The sequence below is a fragment of the Otolemur garnettii genome, unplaced genomic scaffold (assembly GCF_000181295.1).
Source record: "Otolemur garnettii isolate 467f Iridium unplaced genomic scaffold, OtoGar3 scaffold00047, whole genome shotgun sequence".
NCBI lineage: Eukaryota > Metazoa > Chordata > Mammalia > Primates > Galagidae > Otolemur > Otolemur garnettii.
Genome location: NW_003852442.1, coordinates 11,001,974 through 11,024,416, shown reverse-complemented (window position 1 = coordinate 11,024,416; position 22,443 = coordinate 11,001,974). Strand labels below are relative to the sequence as shown.

The window sequence follows — 22,443 nt, the reverse complement described above, 5'->3', positions numbered from 1 at the left end:
ATTCGAACCTGCCACCTTAGGTATATGTGGCTGGCGCCTTAGCTGATTGAGCCACAGGCGCCAAGCCAGTGCCTACTTTTTTCATTGATGCATGATAGATACTGAACCATTCCATCTCAACCCAGTCGTGTCTCAACATTCCACTCAGTTTCATAAATACTTTGTTGTGTTTTTTTTTTTAATCAAGTATACAACTATGCCATAAAGCATGGGAAAATAGGGAAGACCTTACCATCTAGCAGGACAGGGCAGACCGGAAGATGCACACAGACCCAGTGTGGGGAAGAACACACTAAGAAGGGAGAAAGCCAAGGCCCAGCAACATTTTATAACCCCAAATAATGAAGCTGGGCAATGGCTGTCAGTGGACACAAACTCTGGAGGAGACAGAGGAGCAGGCAGAGAATCTGCACAGAGGGAAACAGCCTCCCAAGTAACTGGGACTACAGGCACTTGCCACAGCCCTCATTAAAGGTGAGGCCAGCAGGCCTCAAGTGTCCACTGACAGCTTATAAAAGAAGTGAGAAGGCACCACTCATACGTATCCCTGCCTAACAATGCTGACCTGTGGCTCGGCACCCATGCTCAGTGGTTAGGGCACCGGCCACATACACTGGGGCTGGCAGGTTCAAACCCAGCCCGGGCCTGCTAAACAACAATGACAATAACAACAAAAAAATAGCCTGGCATTGTGGCAAGCGCCTGTAGTCTCAGCTACTTGGGAGGCTGAGGCAAGAGAATTACCTTAAGCCTAAGAGTTTGAAGTTGCTGTGAGCAGTGACTTCATGGCACTCTACTAAGGGCAATGTAATGAGACTCTGTCTCAAAAAAAAAAAAAACAGTGCTGACCTGGATCTAATCAAGCCTTTAGGCTACTTACTGGTTTATACAAAGTACACGAAATAGAGGCACAAGACAAAGACCACCAAGAGGAAGCAATCAGCCTCATAAATCATATGGAGTATTCTGTAAAACAAATGACCTGGTTGTGCCAAAAAACTAATGTCATAAAAAAAGATGGGTGTGGAGCTTGTTCTAAAATAAAAGAGTTAACACATATAGCAACCAATGGCAATGTTTGGATCCTAATTCAAGCAAATTAATCATAAAAAATCTAGCCGGGTATTGCAGCAGGTGCCTGTATTCCCAGCTATTTGGGAGGCTGAGGCAGGAGGATTACTTGAGCCTAGGAGTTTGAGGTTGCTATAAGCTAGACTAGGGCCATCGCAATCTAGCCTGGGCAACAGAGTGAGAGTTTGTCTCAAAAAAAAAAAAAAAAACAATAAAAAGTCATCTTTGAGATAAATGGGGAAATCTGAACAAGGACTCGAGACTTATTACGTGACATTAAATATTAATTTTGTGGGGAGTAATAATGGCACAGAGCTTACATTTAAAAAAAAAAAGTCCTTTTAATCAGAGACATACATTTAAGTATTTACAGATGAAACAACAGGATGCCCAAGATAAGCTGTAATATTTCAGAAAACGAAAATGGCTATGTCAAGGGGCTGGGAACAAGCAAAACCAGACTGACTGATAGAATGCTGACAATGACAGAGGCTAAGTGATGAATTCATCTTGTAATGGATGGCTTGTTATACTGTTCCTGCCACTCTTACAAATACTGGAACTTTTCAAAAATAATAATTTTTTTTAAAGGCTCAGCTGACCAAGCAACTGCAGTGGGTTAGGGAGATCAGACAGACCAGCCTGGCTGGGTCACTGCTTTTGTGCATGGAGAGAGGAGGAAAGGACCAGAGAAGTCTGCAATACCAAACTGAGGGGAATCCACCCACAGGCACACAGCACCTTACGGGCAGCATGGGACGCTCACCTGCCGAGACTTGCCTGCCTGTTTCACACTGTAGAACATGGGGCCCAGCTCCGCCAGCCACTCTCCGTCCACGGCGGTCACGCACTGCATGTACTCCTGTGAAGAGAAGAGCAGCAAGGTAGAGGTCACGGGGGGCCCCCACAGGCCCTCCCAGAGTGGGTCCATGATTAAGAGCCCTGTGAGAAGGGCCCACTCCCAACCCTACAAGGATGAAAAGGCAAAGAAAAGCCCCCCGGTGCTGGAATTTTAATCCCTTCTCCCATACAAATTCCTCCATGCTTGAGAAAATGTCCCTGGTATCTAAGACATTTGGGTTGCTCCCAAGCGGCAAGTAGGGAACAATCCTGCTGACACAATGAAGTCACATTAGTCTAAAGGTCAATACTGTGGCAAGCTTGCCCCCCACCCCGCCCCCAAAAAACCAACTTGAATGTCCCACAAAGCAGTACACACAGCCTCGACTCTCCTAAGCTAAAGCCTGCTCATTCCAGAAGGCAGTGAGCCTGGCCCAGACAGGGTGGACCTATATCACTCGAACACTTCAGGAAAGACTGACCTTGGTGGTCATGACCAACTCATGATACACTATGTAGTCCGGGGTATAGCCCATTCCGAAGAGGGAACTGGTGGGGTGCAAATGGCAGGGCATCCCTGTGCGGACGTTCACGTACTCCCCAATTCCCTGGGGAAGAGACACAGTGAGTGGCCACGTTAGGACAGCGCCTATTGGGGCAGCTACCCCAACATAGCACTGGAGGACCCAGATCTATCTGCAGAACACACCGGGCTCCTGCGGCTCACCTTGAGCTTGGCAGCCTGGTGGAAATAGGCAGCGCAGATGCACTTCCTGACGACATCCCAGTCGGTGCCACATGAGGCCAGGCTCATGCGCTGCTGTACCATGATGTCCTTGAGTTGAGCCCGCACCTCCCGGACCTGCAAAAGAACACAGGGAGGGCCATGGGGAAGCCCTCCCTCCCTGCCTCCCACTTCCTGCCCCAACATCCCACTCATCTGGGCCACCACCCACCTTCCGCATGGCCTTGGCGTGGATGAAATGATCGTTACACCAGATGGTAGAGTAATTATTGTTCTTCCACTGCAGGTAGACATTCAGGTAGGTCAAATGATCACTCTCAGGGACAGCAAACTTCTCCCGGATCTGATCACTCTCCTCCTCTCGGCCCTGGGAAGGGAAAAAGGGCCTTCACATTAAGCACCTCCTGGAAGCTCTCACACACACAACCGCAGCACATCAGCATGCTGCCCTAACAATACAGATACAACAGAGCTGCTTTATAAAACACTCATTCTAAAATGTGAGGAGTCGAGAACAACAAAATTAGAAGATAACTTCTTGCTGTTACTATAGAATGATGCAGCACTAGGCTGTCACGAGTTTAGAAGCTTATAGCTGGGCACAGGGGCTAAGGCCTGAACTTTGGGAGAACAACGTGAGAGAATTGCTTGAGGCCAAGAGTTGGAAACCAGCCTGAGCAACAGTGTGACTCCTGTCTACCAAAAAATAGAGAAATTAGCTGGGTATGGTGGCACATGCCCATAGTCCCAGCTACTTTGGAAGCTGAGGCAGGACTGCTTGAGCCCAAGAGTTTGAGGTTGCTGTGAGCTATGATGATACCACAGCACTCTAACTCTAGGTAAAAGAACAAGATCCGCTCTCAAAACAAAAACACAAACCAAATGTTTTTTTTTTTTTTTGCAGTTTTTGGCCAGGGCTGGGTTTGAACCCACCACCTCCAGCATATGGGGCCAGCACCCTATTCCTTTGAGCCACAGGCGCCACCCCAAATGAGTTGATTTTTAATGGTATTAAGTTTGTGTCTTAACTGCTCAGCCATTACAGCACCCTTAGAAAAACCTTGCTTCCAAATGTATTCCTATTGCCCATTCAAAGCACCTTACCCATGTTATCTTCACTTTTCAAGGTGTGTTTTTTGGTTTTTTTTTTTTTTTTGAGATAGAATCTCAAGCTATTGCCCTGGGTAGAGTGATGTGGTGTCACAACTCACAGCAACCTCCAACTCTTAGGCTCAAGCCATTCTCTTACCTCAGTTTTTATATTTTTTAATAGAGACAGGGTGTCACTCTTGCTTAGGCTGGTCTTGAACCTGTGAGCTCAAGCAATCCACCCACCTCGGCCTCCCAGAGTGCTAGGATTTTAGGTGTGAGCCACCTTGGCCTCAAGGTGTATTTATCCGTTCACGTTTATTAAGGGCTTTAAGAAGGCAACTTAAACTTCTGTGCTGTATTTCAGAGAAAAGCCTGCTCTGGGGTTGAGGTCACTGTAAAATGGTAAGTACAAATGTCTCCATGACGAATAAAAAGTTGGCATAAAAAACAAAAACCACTCTGCAGAGTTCCAAACCCCTCTTGAGAACCACTAATCTAGCCCTTTCCTCCCCTGCCCCTAACATGTTTAACAAAAAAATAGCAAAGTCATTCTCTGGAAACTCTGATTCCCGGCCCTTATAGCTATTTCCCTTCAGTGTCCTTAAGCACCGACCTTGGGCCTGTAGAAGATGGCGGGGACAGAGAGCATGGAGACGATGAGCAGGATCTCAGAGCTGCAGCCCATGTCGCAGGACACGATGAGCATCTTGGACAGGGCTGGGTCCAGCGGGAACTCCACCATCAGCCGCCCGGTAGAGGTCAGACCACCTGAGAGAGGTGAGCAAAGCCAGACATTCCACAGGACAGTGAAGGAAAGTGAGGGCACCCAGCACCACTGCCCACCAGGCCCCTCTTTGGGGGCTACCGCACCTGTGTTGTCCAAGGCCCCGAGGATCCAGAGCTGGTACATGGAGTTGAGCATGTTGTCCTCTGGGGGCGGGTCCATGAAGTGGAACTGCAGCAGGTCCTGCACCCCGAGGGACTTGAGCAGCAGCACCACGTTGGCCAGGTTGGTCCTCTGGATCTCAGGTACAGTGGTGGTCAGGAGTTCATTCTTGTAGGCACTTTGGGTGTAGAGCCTGCCAGGGAAAAGAGCACAGACCTGCTGTTACCTGTCCCCACACTGGCCTGTCAACCTCTTACCCCTGCCTGGCTGCCCACGCAGGGACTACTGCATGGGGGAGATGGACATGATCCCAGCTTCTCACCACAACCAAACCTCACAGCAGCCATACAGATGAAACTCCCCAGGGAAAGGTAAGAAGTTCTCATTTCTTCTCCCCACCTCCCACTTCTGTGCATCACTCATCTCCACTTATTCAAAAATCCATCCCACCAGTTCATCTCTTCTGCTGGTACTTACTCCCTGCTGACTCACTTCTGGAACCAGTGAGCCTGGGACTAGGAATATGAGTAAGTTTTATTTTCTTAATGTTTTTCTGTATTTACTGAATTCCTATAGTAAACATAGGATTTCTACAACTCTGAACAAAAAGGAGGGAAGAGAGAAAAATAGCAGAAGTAAAAGAGACCCAATGGCATGACTTGTTCAGACCTGTCGTGTGGGGGGCAGCAGGTGCAATTACCAACATGTGCACATCCATTCACACAGGCCTGCCTCAGGCCTCAGAGCTCCCACGTAAAGATACTCCTTCCACTCAGTGGCATATGATGAGGGGACAAACAAGTGGCAGCCCCACCAGCAGCCCCACCAGCAGCCCACAGCCCCAGCCTTGAGGGTCAGCTCTAGGACCAGCATCTGGCCCACCCAGCCCCGGTTCCACTCAAAGCAATCCCAGCACTGCCCCGGAAAGCACAGGGCTCCTACCTGAAACACTGACCTGGGCCCGTCCTGCCGGCTCGCCCTGACCTCTGGTTGGCATTGGCCTGGCTGATGGGGTAGATCTGCAGAGCATCCATGCCAATCCTGGGGTTGAAGACCTAGGAAGGACAGCAAACTGCTGAAGGACAGGGTGAGGGGCAAGGAACGCAGCCCTGAGGACAAGACGAATCCTAGCTGCTCCACATCACAAAGGAAGGGTCTCAGCAATGAGGCATCCACCCTCTTGGAGCCAGGAGCCTCTGATGTGATCTCATAAACACCTAAAAAGTTTTCCCCATAAACACCAGCTCTGTAATCTTTATTGAACTATTTAAATTATCTACCTACTCAAGAATTAAAGGAGTCAAGTGCTCGTTCCCACCCCCTGAAAGATGAGTTAGCTTCAAGTAAAGATCCAGGGCTCTGCCCCCTGTGGCTTTTCTTACCTTTAATTTGCAATAACCAGAATCGATGACAAACATGATGCCATCAACAGTCAGAGATGTCTCAGCGATGTTGGTGGCAACGATACACTTGCGAACACCATCGGGAGCCTAGAACCAAGCAAGAAGTAAGAGGGGGGAACTGAGTCCCTCAGGAGAGAACAGTGTCCAAAGTGGGGGCAACAGCCGACCTCCCACCCCATCCCTGCCAGGAAAGTAAACACCTTCTGGAAAATTTTGGCCTGGAGGTCAGAAGGCAGCTGGGAGTAGATGGGCAGCACGGCCAAGGCGGGTGCATTCTCCAGCTCCTCCAAATGCTCCACGATCTGGTCTGAAGTCACCTGAGGGCATACAGGAGAGCTGTGAGACACCCAAGGCCCAGACTCTCAGACACAAGACATAGCTGTTCACCCAGAAAATGAGCAAGGCACACACCTCAATGTCCTCTTGGCCAGGCATGAAGATAAGGATATCCCCTGGGGCCCCCGACAAGTGCACCTGCAGGGACTGCTTCACTGCAGCCTCCACATAATCTTCCTGAGGGGTCTGCAACACCAAAAAGGACACAAGGCAAAGGCATGCATCAGAAATGCCAGCCAGGCACCCCTCTGGGAGCCCACAGCACAGCCCCAAGACTTTCAGGGCCTTGACACCTACAGATGGCCTGACCTGTACAAAGCCCCTGAAAGAAGCCCCCATGCCTCCCTAGGCCCCACACTTCAGCTCCAAAGACACAATAAAGCAAAACTTCCCCCAGAACACAGTCATTTGCCCCCAGAGCCCCAGAGCTGCAACTGTTCCATTTAACCCATGGGGGCCACAATCTTCCCTGCCCCAGTCTCCTCCCCATCCCGCACTTTCCAGCTGGCTTCTCCTTAGAGAGGTGCATAGCACAGACAGAGGCCTCAGTACCTTGCTGAATAGGATGTCAACAGGGAAAGTACGTCCAGGGATGTGGAAGATGGGAACATTCCCAAAAAAGGCAGCGAATTTCTCTGCATCCATAGTGGCGGATGTGACGATGAGCTTCAGGTCTGAGCGCCGAGCCACTACCTGAGAGAAAAGGCTACTCAGAGGCTCCCAAGGGTTTGGGACCCTTGGCTCCTGCCTTCCAGTCTCAAAACCATTTCTCCCAAATAAAACAGAAGCCAAAGCTGATGGATCAGCCTCATAGAGTCTTAACAACCCTGAAGACAGCAGAATGGAGCCAAGACCAAAAAAACCCTGAGTCAGCTGAGCAAGAACAGAGTAAAGTACAATGGAGGTCTGGACTCAGCAACCAGAAGCCTTGGGGAAAACTGGCCTATCAGAGACCCCTCAGCCCACCTGGAGCACCTCCGTCACCAACTACCAACAGTGTGCTCGTCCATGCCCCACAGACACAGAGGGACGAACCCCATAGCACCTCACCTCCCGGAGCAGCCCAAACAGCACGTCTGTGTTCAGGGAGCGCTCGTGGGCCTCGTCCATGATGATGGCACTGTAGTGATCCAGGTCGGCTTCCCGGAGGGACTCTCGGAGCAGGATCCCGTCCGTCATGTATTTGATCAAGGTGTTTTCTGAAGTGCAGTCTTCGAACCGGATGGCATAACCCACCTGGAGGTCACAGAGATGGCTCAGAAGTCCTGGCCACTGGCCACGCCTTAGCAGATCACACCCTCTGGCACAAACAGGCAAAAACCATCAAGGTGTAACTACAGCCCTCAGCCCTCGTACCCACTCACCTCCTCGCCAAGGTTTCCCCCCATCTCTTCACTGACTCTCTTGGCCACCGACATGGCAGCCACACGCCGGGGCTGGGTGCACCCAATCATCCCGTAATCTGTGTAACCATCTTCGTGCAAGTACTGGGTCAGCTGAGTGGTCTTGCCACTCCCCGTCTCGCCAACCACAATCACGATGCTGTTGTCTCTACAAGGAAAAGCAGAGCAGGGCTCATCAGCCCGAGTGGAAGGCCAATCTGAGCCTGCAGGAAGATGCCGCCCATGTCTAGCTATCCAAGGAGCATGCCTGCTTAGGGAGGAAGACTTCACTGGGTAAAGTTCTTATAAAAATGTCAGGAATATGGTGAGGTTTAAGCAGGTGAGCGGAGACAAAATGATGCTATCTGTGACCTTGTGCAGCACAGCCCAGGGCCACCAGGTCAGAGGGAAAAATGATTTCTGTTCTCCATCAATTGTAAAAGACATAAGAAAAGAGCTCCTAAGTAAACACAGGAGGCAAAGGGCACCCCTGATTCAACACTGGATTTGGCCTACGGCGGAGATACCTGATGATGGTGAGTAGCTCCTGCTGCACCGCAAAGATCGGCAGGTACTGCCTCTGCTCCAGGATAGACTTCTTCTTTGCGAACTCGCTGCTGGCTTCGCTTTTCTTCTTCATGTGATCTGCAAACTTCTGCTCTGTCCTGAAAACACACAGCAGCCTCAGCCCCACTTCCCACCTTGTCCCTCCTGACTGTCCCTCCTGACTGTCCCTTCTTTCTATGCCCAGGAAGTAGAAGAAATTGGATGAGAATCTCTGAGACACCAATGCAGCCAGGTAATCTGAGATATTTCTTGCCAGCCCAGGGACCACTGCCATGGGAGGGGACCCATCATTCACAACATGCTCAATGCCCTGGAATCAAACAGAACCAGAGGTGGCTCAGAGGAGTATCAGGTTACCAACTGGGCACAGCCTCTGCCCTAAACAGAGTGTGAGCACAAGGGGAGCCTGAAATCAATCACCTGGTCACTAACTATGGAGAAAGCCTCAGGCATTCTCACCACAATACTTAAAGGCCTAAAATAGCCATACATGTCTCCTGAGGAGTTGTGGCCACAGAGCAACAGAGACAGAAGTCACTACCTGGTAAGATAATCCTTCCTATTTTGGAAACTGTTCAAAATGATTCTGCTTTATACTGAAAATTAACTGAAGGATCAAAACTCAGCTTCTCACCCTGAACACCTGAGAGACCTTTAAAAGCAGAGTGGCTAGGGCATGGGCTCTGATGTGAGACTGCCTGCGTCTGATCCCAGCTCCCCCGTTTACTGGCTGGGCAACCTCAGACAAGTCACTCAATTTCCCTGGCTCAACTCTCAACTCAACTCTCCTCACAATACCACCGGCACAGAAGAAGCTCTTTGGTAGTGGCAATGGTAGCAGTAGAAATAGTATCTAGGAAAAGCAGGAAGACAGGAAAGAAGCCGGGAGAAAAGGACTAAGGAAGGTAGAAGATTCAGAGCAGCATGGAAACAGTTCCCTCTCGGATCTGCCTGGCACGCCCTGCACTGCTGGCAGAGGCTGCCCACCTGTAGTCCACCTTCCCATCTTCTGTCAGGCCTTTATCTGGCTCTTCTTCTTTCTTCACACCCATTATATCTCCCAGTTTGGTCCCAGCCAGTTCCCAGTGTTTGTGCTGAGCCTGAAAAATACAAGAGGAGTAAGTCATCTCTATCCTGGGACCCCAGCAGGTTCAAACACCCCCAGCCACAAGCCTCCAGCTGTCCCAACATCAGGCACGGTGCCATATGACAAAGGACCTGATGAAGGAACACCACACCCTCCTCCCAGGGCTGATTCATGCTCCCCATGTGTTTTTTAACTTCTAACAGAAATCTACCCATGCAGCCTTATGAGATCTTTAAAAAGAAGAAAAAAAGGAAACAAAATGCACAGAGACTTCCAGCCCCGGTGACAAGACCAACCTTCTTGCGTTCCTTCTGCTCCCTGTGCTTCCGCACGGTCTGGCTGCCTTTTCGGGCAATAATGGCCAAGTCAGAAGTGGCGTCCTTAACTGGAATCACAGGCTCTGGCTGCACCAGGTTGAGGAAAGAGAGAAATCTCCAGTCATTAAAATCACTAAGAAGGCCCATTTCAAAATGGCCCTGTCAACCAGAAGGGGCTACTACCCTCTGAGGATATGGGGCTTTCTTCCCATTCTCCTTTCTTTCTCTTGCCACATCAGGTCTTCCTGAGCCATCCTGTCTCCAGGCACGGGGGACACTCACCTGCTTGGTGAAGACTATGCGCCCATCCAGGAAGGGGGGCACCAGATTGTGCACCATGAGGTGCACCTTTGCCGCATTGTCCTCTTCAAAGTCCTCATCCACCTCCAGCCGGTGGACCACTCCACTGGTGAGCATGCGGTTAGTCTCCCAGCGCTCATTATCCTGTGGGGACACAAGAGGAGCCTCAAACTGCAGCCCAAAGGTCATTCTGAAAGGTCACCGGGCAAGTTTGCAGGTCAAGGACCAACAGAGGGGCCACAGGGGGCCACAAAGATGTCACAGGCCTCTCTATGTGCAGCTCCTGAGACAGAACAGTCACTGATCCCAAGTCACCTGCAATGTTTTGTTCTAAGTAGCTCCTAACATCTAAGTCAGAACCTCTAAAGTCAGAACCCCTAGATGGACACACGACTGGCGAACATCCCCAGCCCAAACAGAGACACAAAGAACATAGACCCCAGTAGCAGATCCCATCATGCCCATTACCCTCAACAGCACCCACCAGGAAAGGGCTACAGGAGACAGAAGCACAAGCAGGAGGTTTTTTCTTAAATGACCAAATGGCTCCCCAGCTGCCCCGCACCTTCAGTGGTCTGCCTAGACCTGACCCTCTTGGCAACGGAAGACAGGTATGCGGCCATCCCTTCCCTGGCCCTGAGCCCAGGCATCCATTACAGATGGCCTCACCTCATTGATCTGTCTCCGCTGAGCTGAAATCCGCTTCTGCCTCTGTTTGTGCAGGTGCTGCTCCCGCCTCCTCACATAGTCCTCAGAGGAGTAGGCTAGAGGGTTGTGGAACTCGTCATATCCCTCATCCATCATGTACCAGTCCCGGTCAGCTTGCTGCAGGCATGGGGCAAAGCAATGAGAGCAAGGGAAAGATGGAGTTTATGCATTGGACGTACTGGCAGGGGAGGTGCTCAGTAGAAGTCACTGGCACAGAGCAGCGACCTCACCCCCATGGGCCACCTGGAGAACCTCAGGAGGAGAAATAACACGTCTGACTGAATGCCAGCCCACAGTGACAGCACTTCTTAGACTCGCCACACGGTGGCACCAACACATTAAGAGTGAGGTCATCACCACCCAGTAGTGGCAGGCAGTGCAGGCAGGGCCTCTGTAGAGTGATTCTAGGGCTTCAGGCTGCCCAAGGTTCAGATGCACCTCATCAAAGCCCAATTGTGCCAGAGGGTCACTTGTGGACCTTGGGCTCTAACACCTCCCATCACTCACTCACCTATGGAGGGCCACCCCCTTGTTCAACCCCTCAAAGGTGTCAGGCTTTACCCTCTGGTCATCCTCCCACTGCTGCCGCTCTTCTTCTGTGTCAAATGAAATTCCTTCTTCACCATCCTCGCGTCTTCCTGAAGGAGCACAGGTAGGTCAGCCCACACAGCCCTGGCTTATCCCCAGGGGCACAGCCTGTGCTCTTCCACCTCCTGCCCCCTAGGCCTTACCTCGGCCCCTGGACAGACGTGGGGTGGACCCCAGGTGTCTTCTGTCATCGGCCCACTCGTTGTATTTGTAGGAGGGAGTTGGCAGAGGCGTGTCATCTGAGTATTTGCTCCTCACAGACCTGAGAAGCAGCAGAACCAGCATTAAGAAACAGTCACTAAGCTACTGAGCCCTGCTCCCCGGGCTGCTTCCTGCTCTCCCTGTGCGGCCCCTCCACCCCACCCCCAGAGAAACTGAGCTGCTCCACCCACAACTTCACCTGTCTCGGTCTCGAGTGGACAGCCGATGGCTCCGCTCAGAATCCCGATAGGAAGGCGTAGGGGAGGGTGATTCCCACTGCGAGCGCCTAGAGGACCCATAGCCACTGTCCTCTTCCTCCCAGGTGGACCTTGAAGGGGTAGCTGCATCTGAGTCCACAAAAGATACAACTGTGAGAAACATCTCATTGAACCAAGACATGGCTCCAGAATGATCAACTAGCAGTCAATTCCCCGAATTTACTTCTTTCACTATTTATAAACCATGCACTTATTCATAAGGGGTAAGACGGTTTTGACAGTTTTTAAAGATGTCTGAATTTTAATGATCCACATTTCAAATTTTAAGGCATATTCAATTTACCTCTGCAAACATACCCCTATTGAATACAACCAATTTTTTTAAAAAATAGATCCTTCTTCTGCTCCCAACTCCCTGTGACCTTTATTGCCATCTGGAAACTGGCCATCCAGAGACCAGTGCATCACTTAAAGTAAGCATATCCATCTCAATAGACACAGGCAAGGCTGTGCTCAAGAGGCTCAGGACCAAGTATTCCAGGAGGCTCACGGTGGATCAGCAATTTTGACTCAATGCCTCACAGCCCCACTGAGGATGGGAGTCACACATTTTGCCTTTTATACACTTCGATCCCTACAGACCAGCCCAGGAAATGGCTAAGTCTACCTTTCGGCCGATGGCGTGGGCTTTCAGGTTCATTTCTTCTGCTGCTGCGCTCTGACTCCCCATCACGCTCGGACCTGCTGCTGTGCCTACTTGCATCCCGCTCATCTGTGAAAAGCCAAAACCTGTGTCCTGACGAATGGCTAACATTTGCAAAAACACTTATCACCCCTGATCATCAGAGAATTGCAAATCAAAACCACCCTGAGATATTGCCTAACTCCAGTGAGAACAGCCCATATCACAAAGTCTCAAAGCTGCAGATGCTGGCGTGGATGTGGAAAGAAGGGAACACTTTTACACTGCTGGTGGGACTGCAAACTAATACAACCTCTTTTGAAGGAAGTATGGAGACTCTTCAAAGAACTCAAATTAGACCTCCCATTTGATCCTGCAATCCCATTACTAGGCATCTACCCAGAAGAAAAAAAAAATCATTTTATTATAAGGACATTTGCACTAGATTGTTTATCGCAGCTCAATTTACAATCACCAAATTGTGGAAATAACCTAAATGCCCACCAACCCAGGAATGGACTAACAAACTGTTGTATATGTGTACCATGAAATAACAGCTATTAAAAAAGATAGAGACTTTACATCTTTTGTATTAACCTGGAAGGAGTTGAAACACATTCTTGTTAGTAAAGTATCACAAGAATGGAGAAGCAAGTATCTAATGTACTCAATGCTAATATGAAGCCAGTAATGATCTAATACACATTTATGTAAGAGAAAAACTCAATTCAAGGTGGGGGGCAAGAGAATGAAGGAGTGGGGAGGGAAGAGGAAGGGGGCTGAGTGTGCTCTCACTTAATGGGCACAATGTTAGGGTATGTGGCACAATCTGGGGGGGCAGGGCATAAACATAAGAGGGACTCTACTTAACAAATGCAAATGTTGTAACCTAATTCTTTGTACCCTCAAATTAACCTACAACAAGTTTTTTTTAAAAAGTGTGTCCAGCCCGTCCTAGAGAACACCCATCATCACCCTAGAGAAAACACAGGCCACCCACTCACTCATCACCATGGGTACAACCTGCCCTGCTCTAGAGTGACCCTTGGGCTCCTGCAACTCACATGACATGTTCCCATGCTTTCGAGGGGAAAAAATAGTTACTGGCTAGACAGTTTGAAACTCACAGTAATATTTATTTTCCTGCATGAATTCAGAAAAGAAAAGTTACACATTTATAGTGAGTTTTTTTTGTTTTTTTTTTGAGACAGAGCCTCAAGCTGTCACCCTGGGTAGAGTACTGTGGCATCACAGCTCACAGCAACCTCCAACTCCTGGGCTCAAGCGATTCTCCTGCCTCTGCCTCCCAAGTAGTTGGTACAGGCACCTGCCACAATGCCCTGCTATTTTTTGGTTGCAGCCGTCATTGTTGTTTGGCAGGCCTGGGCTGGATTCGAACCCGCCAGCTCAGGTGTATGTGGATGGCACCTTAGCCACTTGAGCTACAGGCGCCGAGCCCTGAGTTTTTTAATAGCTGCAGGTCTGTAAGCTTTAAAACAATACTGAGCAAAGCCCACATTGGGCTACGTGTCTAGTTTGCTCCACAGCATTGTCCTTTCTCTCATCAACACTATTTTTAACTCCAGTTTCATGCCCCCATTATCTCCTTTGTCACTAATCTTCATAATAAAACGAGGCCCACACACTCAAGCAAAGCAGCTACGTCACAAGCAACAGCTCTTTTCTTAAACTGCCTGCTACTCCCAGTCCCAGGGTCAAACCAATCAGTCTAAAATTATGCAAATAGGGCTCCCCAGTTAATGGGTGTGGTAAAAATTCTTGCACGAGGAAAGGGGTGACTCATTTCTCCAAATGCTCACAGGCAATGGGAACTATGCTGGGCAGTCTACCTCTGTCTCTCTTGCGGTCATAGTCTCGATCCCGCGATTTCTCTTTCTTCCGATCCTTTTCTTCTTTGGATGATGCGTAGACGCCATGTTCCCGCCGATCCCGCTCTCTCTGCCGACTGCGTTCCCAAAACTCTTCACTCACACCACCAGGATGGGAGGGAGTCTCTACCCGAGCAGACCGATAATGTCTGAAACATGGAGAATAAGTGGTAAAGGGCCCTCCACCAGAGGAAAACTGCCTGAAACCTTTGGCTCTGCCAAACAAGTGATCTTTCTTTTTCTACTTTATCTCCCTGATACTGCAGGCATTTCTAACCTCCATCATCTACTCTAAGTCACCTTTCAATTTTTCCCACAAGTCTGAAGAAAACAATTCCAACCTATCATCAATATTATAAAATCACAATAAAAAAAATATTTTTTTTTGAGACAGTTTCACTATGACGCCCTGGGTAAAGTGCCGTGGCATCACAGCTCACAGCAACCTCTAACTCTTGGGCTCAAGCGATTCTCTTGCCTTAGCCTCCCGAGTAGCTGGGACTACAGGTGCCTGCCACAACGCCCAGCTATTTTTTGGTTGTAGTTGGCATTGCTGTTTGGCAAGCTCAGGCTGGATTCGAACCTGCCAGCTCTGGCATATGTGGCTGATGCCCTAGCCACTGAGCTATAAGCACTGAGCCCATGATAAAATCTCAAAGACTAAATTTCCAACAGAAAAACTGACAGATAAACATGAGATGTTACTTCCTGGCCCACCATCTCCTTCCCATCCTGAGGCCTTTACCTGTCTTTTCGGCTATTTCGGCCAGCCTGTTCATCGCCCTCCTCTTCAGAGTCCCTCTGGTCATCCTTGCTCTCTTCCCAGTCCTTGTAGGAAGAGATTCTGGACTTCTTCTTGTCCTCCCCATCATCCTTCTCTTCTCGCTCCTTCCGTTTCAGGGAAGCCAACAAGTCTAGCCCCAGCAATGAAGGGCGAGGAGCAGGGGCCTTGAAGACATGCTGCTCACTGGCTGCACTTTTGGTCTTGCAAATAAGACCACCAACTTGAGAGTCCGCATCAGTCCCTTCCAATCTATGGATGGAGATATCTTCACTGGTGTCCGCCATCACAGGCTCTGGGACTTCTGTGGAAGAAAGGCAAACCATTTAGTACTGGATATAAAAGAAGAGGAGGAAGGCTCAGCTCTCCTATATCCTAAGGTAACTGCAATTATGGATGTACTTAAGTGGATAGCCTTCCACTCCCAACTCCCAACAGCAGGAGACTTTTACTATCTTTCACCAAGATCTTTCCATAAAGCCACTGACAATCTCTTCCATTCCTACCCCAACAGACATCAAAATAGATATATACACCTCCTCCATACACACCAGGATCCAGAGGGTACCATCTAGGCAAGAAAAGTCTTCACTAAGGGAAGAAAACAATGGTATCTATAATAGGAGTATAGCAGAAACTCCAATAAATCTGATTCAGAAGCCTCAATTAGAAATCAGGCTCTAGGCTCCACGCCTGTGGCTCAAGTAGCTAAGGCGCCAGCCACATACACCTAAAGTGGCAGGATCAAATCCAGCCCGGCCCGCCAAACAACAATGATGGCTGCAACTGAAAAAATAGCCGGGCGTTGTGGCAGGCGCCTGTGGTCCCAGCTACTTGGGAGGCTGAGGCAGGGGACTCGCTTGAGCTCAGGAGTTGGAGGTTGCTGTGAGCTGTGATGCCACGGCACTCTACCCAAGGGGACAGCTTGAGGATCTGTCTCAAAAAAAAAAAAAAGAAAAAGAAATCAGGCTCTTGACATTTTCTACCTGCATGATCCTAAGCCAATAACTGAATCTTTGACTAGCTATGATTTTACATCTGTAAAGTGGAAATAATTTTTGCATTGTCTGGACTGTGGAGCTATTGTGAGACTCAAACAAGAAATTGTATGTGAATGCACTCTGTAACCACAAAGAGTTATATAGGGTAATTGTTTTATTTTTGTTTTGGGGGGTTTTTTTTTGCAGTTTTGGCCAGAACCGGGCTTGAACCCGCCACCCCCCACCCCCCATATTTGGTGCCCACGCCCTACTCCTTGAGCCACAGGCGCCACCCTTATATGGGCTAATTGTTACAATATTTTATTTTCTATGCTTCTATGTATTGACTGGTCACCAATTTCTTGTAAGTTCTACTTCTCTCCTTCCCTTTACACAACAGATACAGCACAGCAGAGGTGGAATACAAGGCTACCACCCATCTCCATACTTTACTGGCATTATTTGAATTCGTTGTGTTTCATGGAAGATTAACTCATGGCAGCCAAAATCAGTTTAATGACAATCCACAGTCACCAAAAATATTGCTGAGAAATACCATGTTAAGAATGGTGTTATGGGCGGCACCTGTGGCTCAGTGAGTAGGGCACAGGCCCTATATACCAAGGGTGGCAGGTTTGAACCCAGCCCCGGCCAAACTGCAACCAAAAAAAAAAAAAAGAATGGTGTTACTGAAGAGTATTTAAATGATGAACTTTCTGATGCTAAACTTGTAACAAATTCCTCTTTACCTCCAACTACACAACTCCCACTTATACATATTCAACTGTTTAAGATGATTGGATAATTCCCCTAACTCCAACAAGTTCATAAAGCAAAAGAACTGTCAAAGGATCAAGTACCATGGGAATCCAGAATTCTTTGTCAAGCTCTAATTAAACACACAGCTCTATAGAAGTTCTGCCAAACAGACTGAACAGGTAATTGAAACACAGAAACAAGAGATACATTTTGAAAATGTCATCACACAGAACAGAAAAGGGAAAGCTGCATATTGGTGACATCCACATACATACATGTGAAGAAGTCCAGACAGGAAGGCAGTATGTATACATGTACATATATGTATGTACAAGTACGTATAAGTGTATACATATGTATACAAAGTCTGCTCAGAAGTTGTCTAAACTAGGAAATACACCCTAGAATGCCATTCTACAGAGGTGAGAAAAACTTGTATGTCTTGTTGACTGATATAGACCACTGCCTGGCGAAATAAATGTTTGATAAATGAATGAATGAATGAATTTAAACCTATTAAAGGGGAACAGGAAACCAAACATCTCTAGAAACAGCAACACAAGGCAAGGAGTTGTACAAGGAGAACTTAACTAGCTCCTGAGAAGAACAAATAAAGACTTAACAAAATTCTGGAGAAGAATTAATGGCAATCAAACCACAAGCGGTACGAGAAAAACAGCGAGGAAAGAATCTGGATTTATTCAGTCATCAATTATTCATTGAATGCCCCCATGAGCCAATCACTGATCTCGTCAGTGAGGATAAAGAGAACAAAACAGAACTTCCATCCCACCTGGTGCTGACATTCTAACAGAAGAGAACGCCCGCCAGACTGCCTGATGGGGACAGCACGGTGCGAGAGCAGACGAGAAGCCCCACTCGGCTCGGCGGCAGTCCGGGAGAGGGCTAAGGCTGAGGAAGGCTCTGGGCGACCTTGGGTACCATCCTGGACCTCAGCGAAGCCGCTCGGGGCAGCGGGCTCTGACCACAGCAGACAGAAGGCCGGGGCAGGCAGGACGGGCGCAGCTTCCCCAAGGTGAATAAGGCAAGGTAGGTGACAGGGACCAGAGAGGAAATTCCCAAACTGGGCCTGGACCTGAGCAGAGGACCAATATACACCGCCTGGAGCCGCTATGAATGGTCACGGGCCAGTTAGGAAGGAAAAAGGGGCACTCACCTCACCAAGCCCGACTCCTGGGACCCTCCTGTCCCGAGTTCTGGGGAGCCGGCGCTACACAGGCGGCCTCAAAGAGCTAAAATCCACACCTTGAAGGCGGCCATTATTGTCCCTTAATACCTTGCGCGGTTCCCTCTATCCGTCCAAAAATACCATAGAGAGTAGCCTGGAAAGCGCAGATCCCCAAATCCAAAGTGTCACAGAACGCGACCAGCCTCTCCAGGCCTCCTCCGGGGCTCAGGTCAGAGACGCTTCCTAGTCTCCTCGCGACCAATCACGCTTAGCTTACGAGATGAGACCCCGCCTCTAGTCTGAGGAAGGGGCGGGGAAGGAAAAATACCGCCATATTTAATGAGGGCGGAAGTAAGCCGTGGCTTCCGCTCTGCGTGGGTGGTGACGCGTATCTCCAGCTCCTGGCGCTCTACTGGGATTCCTTTTCCGTGCTTGTGTGATTTCTTCTTCGGTTTCCTTCCGGCTAAATTACCCCGCGAGGGTTGCTAGGCAATAGTCGGGGGATACTTTGGCTTAGGGTTGGCTGCCCAACTCAGGGCAGAAGAAAGAAGCCTCCGGCGTCCTGGCTCCTCCGGGAACGGGTGGCGGGTGTGGACAGCCCTGACGTGGAAGCGGGGAGGTGACTTGGACGAGTAAAGTAAGTATCTTCCTGGCGGGCAGTCGCGGGCCGGGAGTAGCGCAGCCACCCGGAAAAATACTTTTACTTACGCCCCGGTGTAAGTAAAAATCACCCGTCTCTTCACACGCTGAGGTCAACACTGGGGATGTTCGGGGATGTTTATTTCCAGTTATTTTTCTGTGTAAGTACGTACTTACACTTTATGCTTAGGTTCTGTCCAAAAGTGAGATCAGACTTTTTTTGCGTTCCAGGACTGTACTAGCATTTATTTCTCCAAGCCCCTATTGAGGTCATTTAGGTTGTTTCCAGGTTTTCACCCTTAGAAATGGCATGGGTATCCTTCCTTCATCCGTCTGTATTCACATGTCTAATTACGTGTATTTACCAACAAATAATTTTCAGAAATGGAATTATTGGTCGAAGAGTGTATGGGCTTTCCTTCTAGCAAGGTTTTATCTCCCTACCTTCCAGCAGGGACCATGTAAACCTCCTGCCATAGTCATGTGCTTGCCATTATTATGTACTACTATCTTGTTTGATTTTTGCCATTTTAATGGATTTTTAAAGCATCTTTTAATTTTCTTTGCTTATTAGTAAAGCTTTTGAAATTTATTCACTGTCCCTTTGTACCTCTTCTTTTGGTGTACATCAGAATCCTCCATTGGTGTCTTTTGCTGTGGACGTTTTCTTAGGTGTGGTCTCAGTTTCTCTCTCCTCCTTCCAACATTTGTCCATTCCCATCCCTGACCTTCATGTTGACTCAGTGCCCTCCCCTTACTTCCTCCTCTTTATCAGTAATACAGAAAGGCTGCTGTCTGTCTGGATTCTACTGGCGGGACAGATCCATCTTCTCTTTGACGTTTCCTTTCATTAGTAATTTGTTCTGATCTTTGATGAAGTCCCTTCTAGCAATCAGCATCCCCGTTTGAAGTATGACCCATTGCTGAACAATTTGATTTTCTATATGAATTATTATTAACTCATATCTTTTTCTTTTATTTTATTTTACTTTTGTTTGTTTGGTTTTTTGGTTTGGTTTGGTTTGGGTTTTTTTAGTTACAGGGTCTTGCTGTGTTAGGCTAGTTTCAAACCCCTGGCTTCAAGCAATACTCCCATCTCAGCTCCCACGTCACTGAAATTACAGACCTGAGCCACCACAGCTGGCTCTTAATTTGTATCTTAAAATTAGTGATTTGTGACCAAAAATATATAAAGAAGAAATCTTCTCTTTTTGTTGCATTAGCCAACATTGACACTGAATTCAAAATGTCAGATATCCCAGTGAAGAGTTTCTCAAAATTGAAATTTCTTGCAGTTATGAAAATAAGAGCTTGTTGTAGTAGAAGAAACCCTGGCCTAGAAATCTGATGACCTGTGTTGTAGTCCTTGTTCTTGTAGCTAGAAGTATAACTATAAGCAAACTAGCTTGTAAAATGAGGAGGAGGTGTGCCTAATAAGGTATGACGAAGAATTCTTAAGCCAATATTTGTGTTAATATAGATTTCTATCAGTAAAAGACCTATGTGAAATAGCATGCTGCTCTGACAAAGAATATGGAAGTTTTCTTTATAGAGGCATGGGAAGATTGTCATAGGTTAGATTTTTAAAAATACAAAATGCAGAAGAGTGGATAAAGTGTGTGTGCTAAACACGTGCCATTTGCCCCTTGAGAGCCACTCTTCATCCTCCCCTGGACTGCTCTGGGGACCGGGAGGCCTACCTGCCTTAGCCACTCCCCTGCACTCTGGTTCCAGTTGGAGTCAGTGGGTGGGAACACAGGCAGAGGCTAGAGAAGAGGAGAGTGGCTCAGCAGGCTGACCTGTGTGTGCCTCCTCCACTCACCTCTCAGCCTCACAGCTGTTCTGACTGCTGCTTCCCCTGGCTCCTTCAGGCCTCAGGGGACGAACAGCATTTCACTTCCCTGCTATTACCAGCCCCAAAGTACTGCACTTCACCTTGGTGCTTTTCTAACTGGCCTTAATTAAACTGTCCTCAGATTGCCAAGTTTGAGAGTGTCATGGTTTTCCTGCTGGAACACAGACTGATATTTATCTTCTAGAGTGTCTATGTTTTCTCCACTTTTGGGCAGGTAAAAAAGTGGAGAAAATATAGAAACTCTAGAAGATAAATAGAAAAAGCTGTTTCTTGATGTTTGGGAGAACATGGGGCAGTGAGAATGGGCTCGGAAGCAGGGACAAGGAGAGGGAAACTTCACAGTATACCTTTCTATATATGTTCCTAAAAACCATGTAAATGCATAACCTCTAGAAGTTAATTTTTTAAATAAGGGTTCATGCATTTAATCTAAACCATCTTTATATATTGCAACTTTATTTCAGAATTGGTGGTGAAGATTAACATTTAAACTATTTCAAGATGAGCTTCCTGTTGCCCAAGCTGACCTGCAAAAAGGAAGTAGACCAGGTGATAAAAAGTACTGCTGAGAAGGTGTTGGTGCTCAGGTTTGGGAGAGATGAAGATCCTGTCTGCCTGCAGCTAGACGATATTGTAAGTGGATTTTTTTAATGGTTTTTATTAAAAATCTGTATATTGTCTGCAGAGTGTTTAAATTAGAGCAGGGAGGGCTCGTTGTGAAGCTGCTCAGTCATCAGCGCACTTTGACTAAGAGGTGGCGTGTGCAGCCCTGAGCTGACCCCCACATCTGTGATGGTGCTGAAGCTTTCCTAGATGTCCTTCCTACTAACAGCTCTCAGTGCTCAGTTTCACCAAAGGCAGTGGAAGAACAGGAAACATGATTAACAAGCACCTATGGACATTATCTTTTTTTGATACCCACGCAGTAGAGTAATAGCAGCCCCATGAATACCAGGGAGGGCAAATAACTTCCCACGGGCACAGATCTGCCAAGTTCTGGAGCTGAGATTCAAACTCACTATTGTATAAATGCCAGGACTCTTCCCTGTCTCCAGAATGCCCTGATGATAATCTCTGATCTTACAGCACATTTTCACCTTCTGATTAGTATGAAAGAGGCCTACAGGACAGGGTAGGCATAAACTTGTCTGTATTTATCACAAAGAAAGACTAACCCAGAACTAAGACCTCTTCCCACCATTTCTATTGCTGCCATCACTGTAGAACCTGACTATAAGAATCCTCATTTCTGTGGTTAAAAGTGATTGTAAAAAAAGGAAAAAAGAATGAGTGCATGATCTGTTAACCTGGCAAAGAAAGGACCAGAAGATTATACCCTCAGCTGTAGAAAAGAGGAACTTAGACAGAAGTCAGTAGTAGACACTGAAGCCACACTGCTGAAGTTCCAGTCCCTTCCCTACTGTCTATTAGCTGTGTAACTTGGGCAAATTACTTTACCTCCCTCTGCCTCGGTTTCCTCTTCTGTAAAATGGGTACTCTAATAGTGCAAACCTCATAGGAATGTTGTAAGGATTAAATAAGTTAACAAATGTTAAGTCCTTAGGACATTTAGCACATAGTAACTGTCCTGTGTGTTTGCTGCTAATTATTATAGTTATTTCCAGGAGGATTCAGAGGAAAGCGATTTTAGGGAATATCAGTATCTGTATTACATATTTCTAGGTTATTTTAAGTGAACATAGATTACTTTTATGGAAACAATTCAAGATAGAAAAAAATTAAAGGCAGAAATATAGGATATTTGCAGTTTTACCTAAGGTGTTCTCATAACCTTGTTGACGGTGATTCAGACTCTGGTCGACAAGGTTACACTGTGTCTAACATGCAACCCAAATAGGCTAGATTCTCAGCTAGGAATTTTTTCAAACAAAATACTCAGTTATATTTAAAGGTTCTGGCTCGGCGCC

At 47.8% G+C, this 22,443-nt stretch overlaps 2 protein-coding genes across 2 annotated transcripts in view; one reads left to right on the top strand and one right to left on the bottom strand.

Annotated features, from left to right (window-relative positions):
- The window catches only part of DHX38 (DEAH-box helicase 38), a 20,995-nt gene extending 2,817 nt beyond the window's left edge, over nt 1–18,178 (bottom strand). Inside the window, exons 1-25 of the mRNA XM_012806139.2 lie at nt 18,010–18,178; nt 15,058–15,397; nt 14,274–14,461; nt 12,409–12,513; nt 11,723–11,870; nt 11,466–11,584; nt 11,296–11,372; nt 10,696–10,851; nt 10,009–10,170; nt 9,706–9,813; nt 9,310–9,422; nt 8,283–8,420; nt 7,738–7,924; nt 7,424–7,609; nt 6,926–7,066; nt 6,449–6,559; nt 6,238–6,354; nt 6,017–6,124; nt 5,577–5,689; nt 4,619–4,827; nt 4,362–4,516; nt 2,868–3,023; nt 2,639–2,773; nt 2,394–2,519; nt 1,838–1,933 (exon numbers count right to left, since the gene is read on the bottom strand). Of these exons, the coding sequence (XP_012661593.1) occupies nt 1,838–1,933; nt 2,394–2,519; nt 2,639–2,773; nt 2,868–3,023; nt 4,362–4,516; nt 4,619–4,827; nt 5,577–5,689; nt 6,017–6,124; nt 6,238–6,354; nt 6,449–6,559; nt 6,926–7,066; nt 7,424–7,609; nt 7,738–7,924; nt 8,283–8,420; nt 9,310–9,422; nt 9,706–9,813; nt 10,009–10,170; nt 10,696–10,851; nt 11,296–11,372; nt 11,466–11,584; nt 11,723–11,870; nt 12,409–12,513; nt 14,274–14,461; nt 15,058–15,380 (3,477 nt within the window). The 5' untranslated portion in view covers nt 15,381–15,397; nt 18,010–18,178. The remainder of the gene's footprint in view (nt 1–1,837; nt 1,934–2,393; nt 2,520–2,638; nt 2,774–2,867; nt 3,024–4,361; nt 4,517–4,618; nt 4,828–5,576; nt 5,690–6,016; nt 6,125–6,237; nt 6,355–6,448; nt 6,560–6,925; nt 7,067–7,423; nt 7,610–7,737; nt 7,925–8,282; nt 8,421–9,309; nt 9,423–9,705; nt 9,814–10,008; nt 10,171–10,695; nt 10,852–11,295; nt 11,373–11,465; nt 11,585–11,722; nt 11,871–12,408; nt 12,514–14,273; nt 14,462–15,057; nt 15,398–18,009) is intronic.
- A 270-nt stretch (nt 18,179–18,448) lies between these two features.
- TXNL4B (thioredoxin like 4B) overlaps nt 18,449–22,443 on the top strand; it is a 6,933-nt gene continuing 2,938 nt past the window's right edge. The window contains exons 1-2 of the mRNA XM_003791392.3: nt 18,449–18,658; nt 20,980–21,148. Of these exons, the coding sequence (XP_003791440.1) occupies nt 21,017–21,148 (132 nt within the window). The 5' untranslated portion in view covers nt 18,449–18,658; nt 20,980–21,016. The remainder of the gene's footprint in view (nt 18,659–20,979; nt 21,149–22,443) is intronic.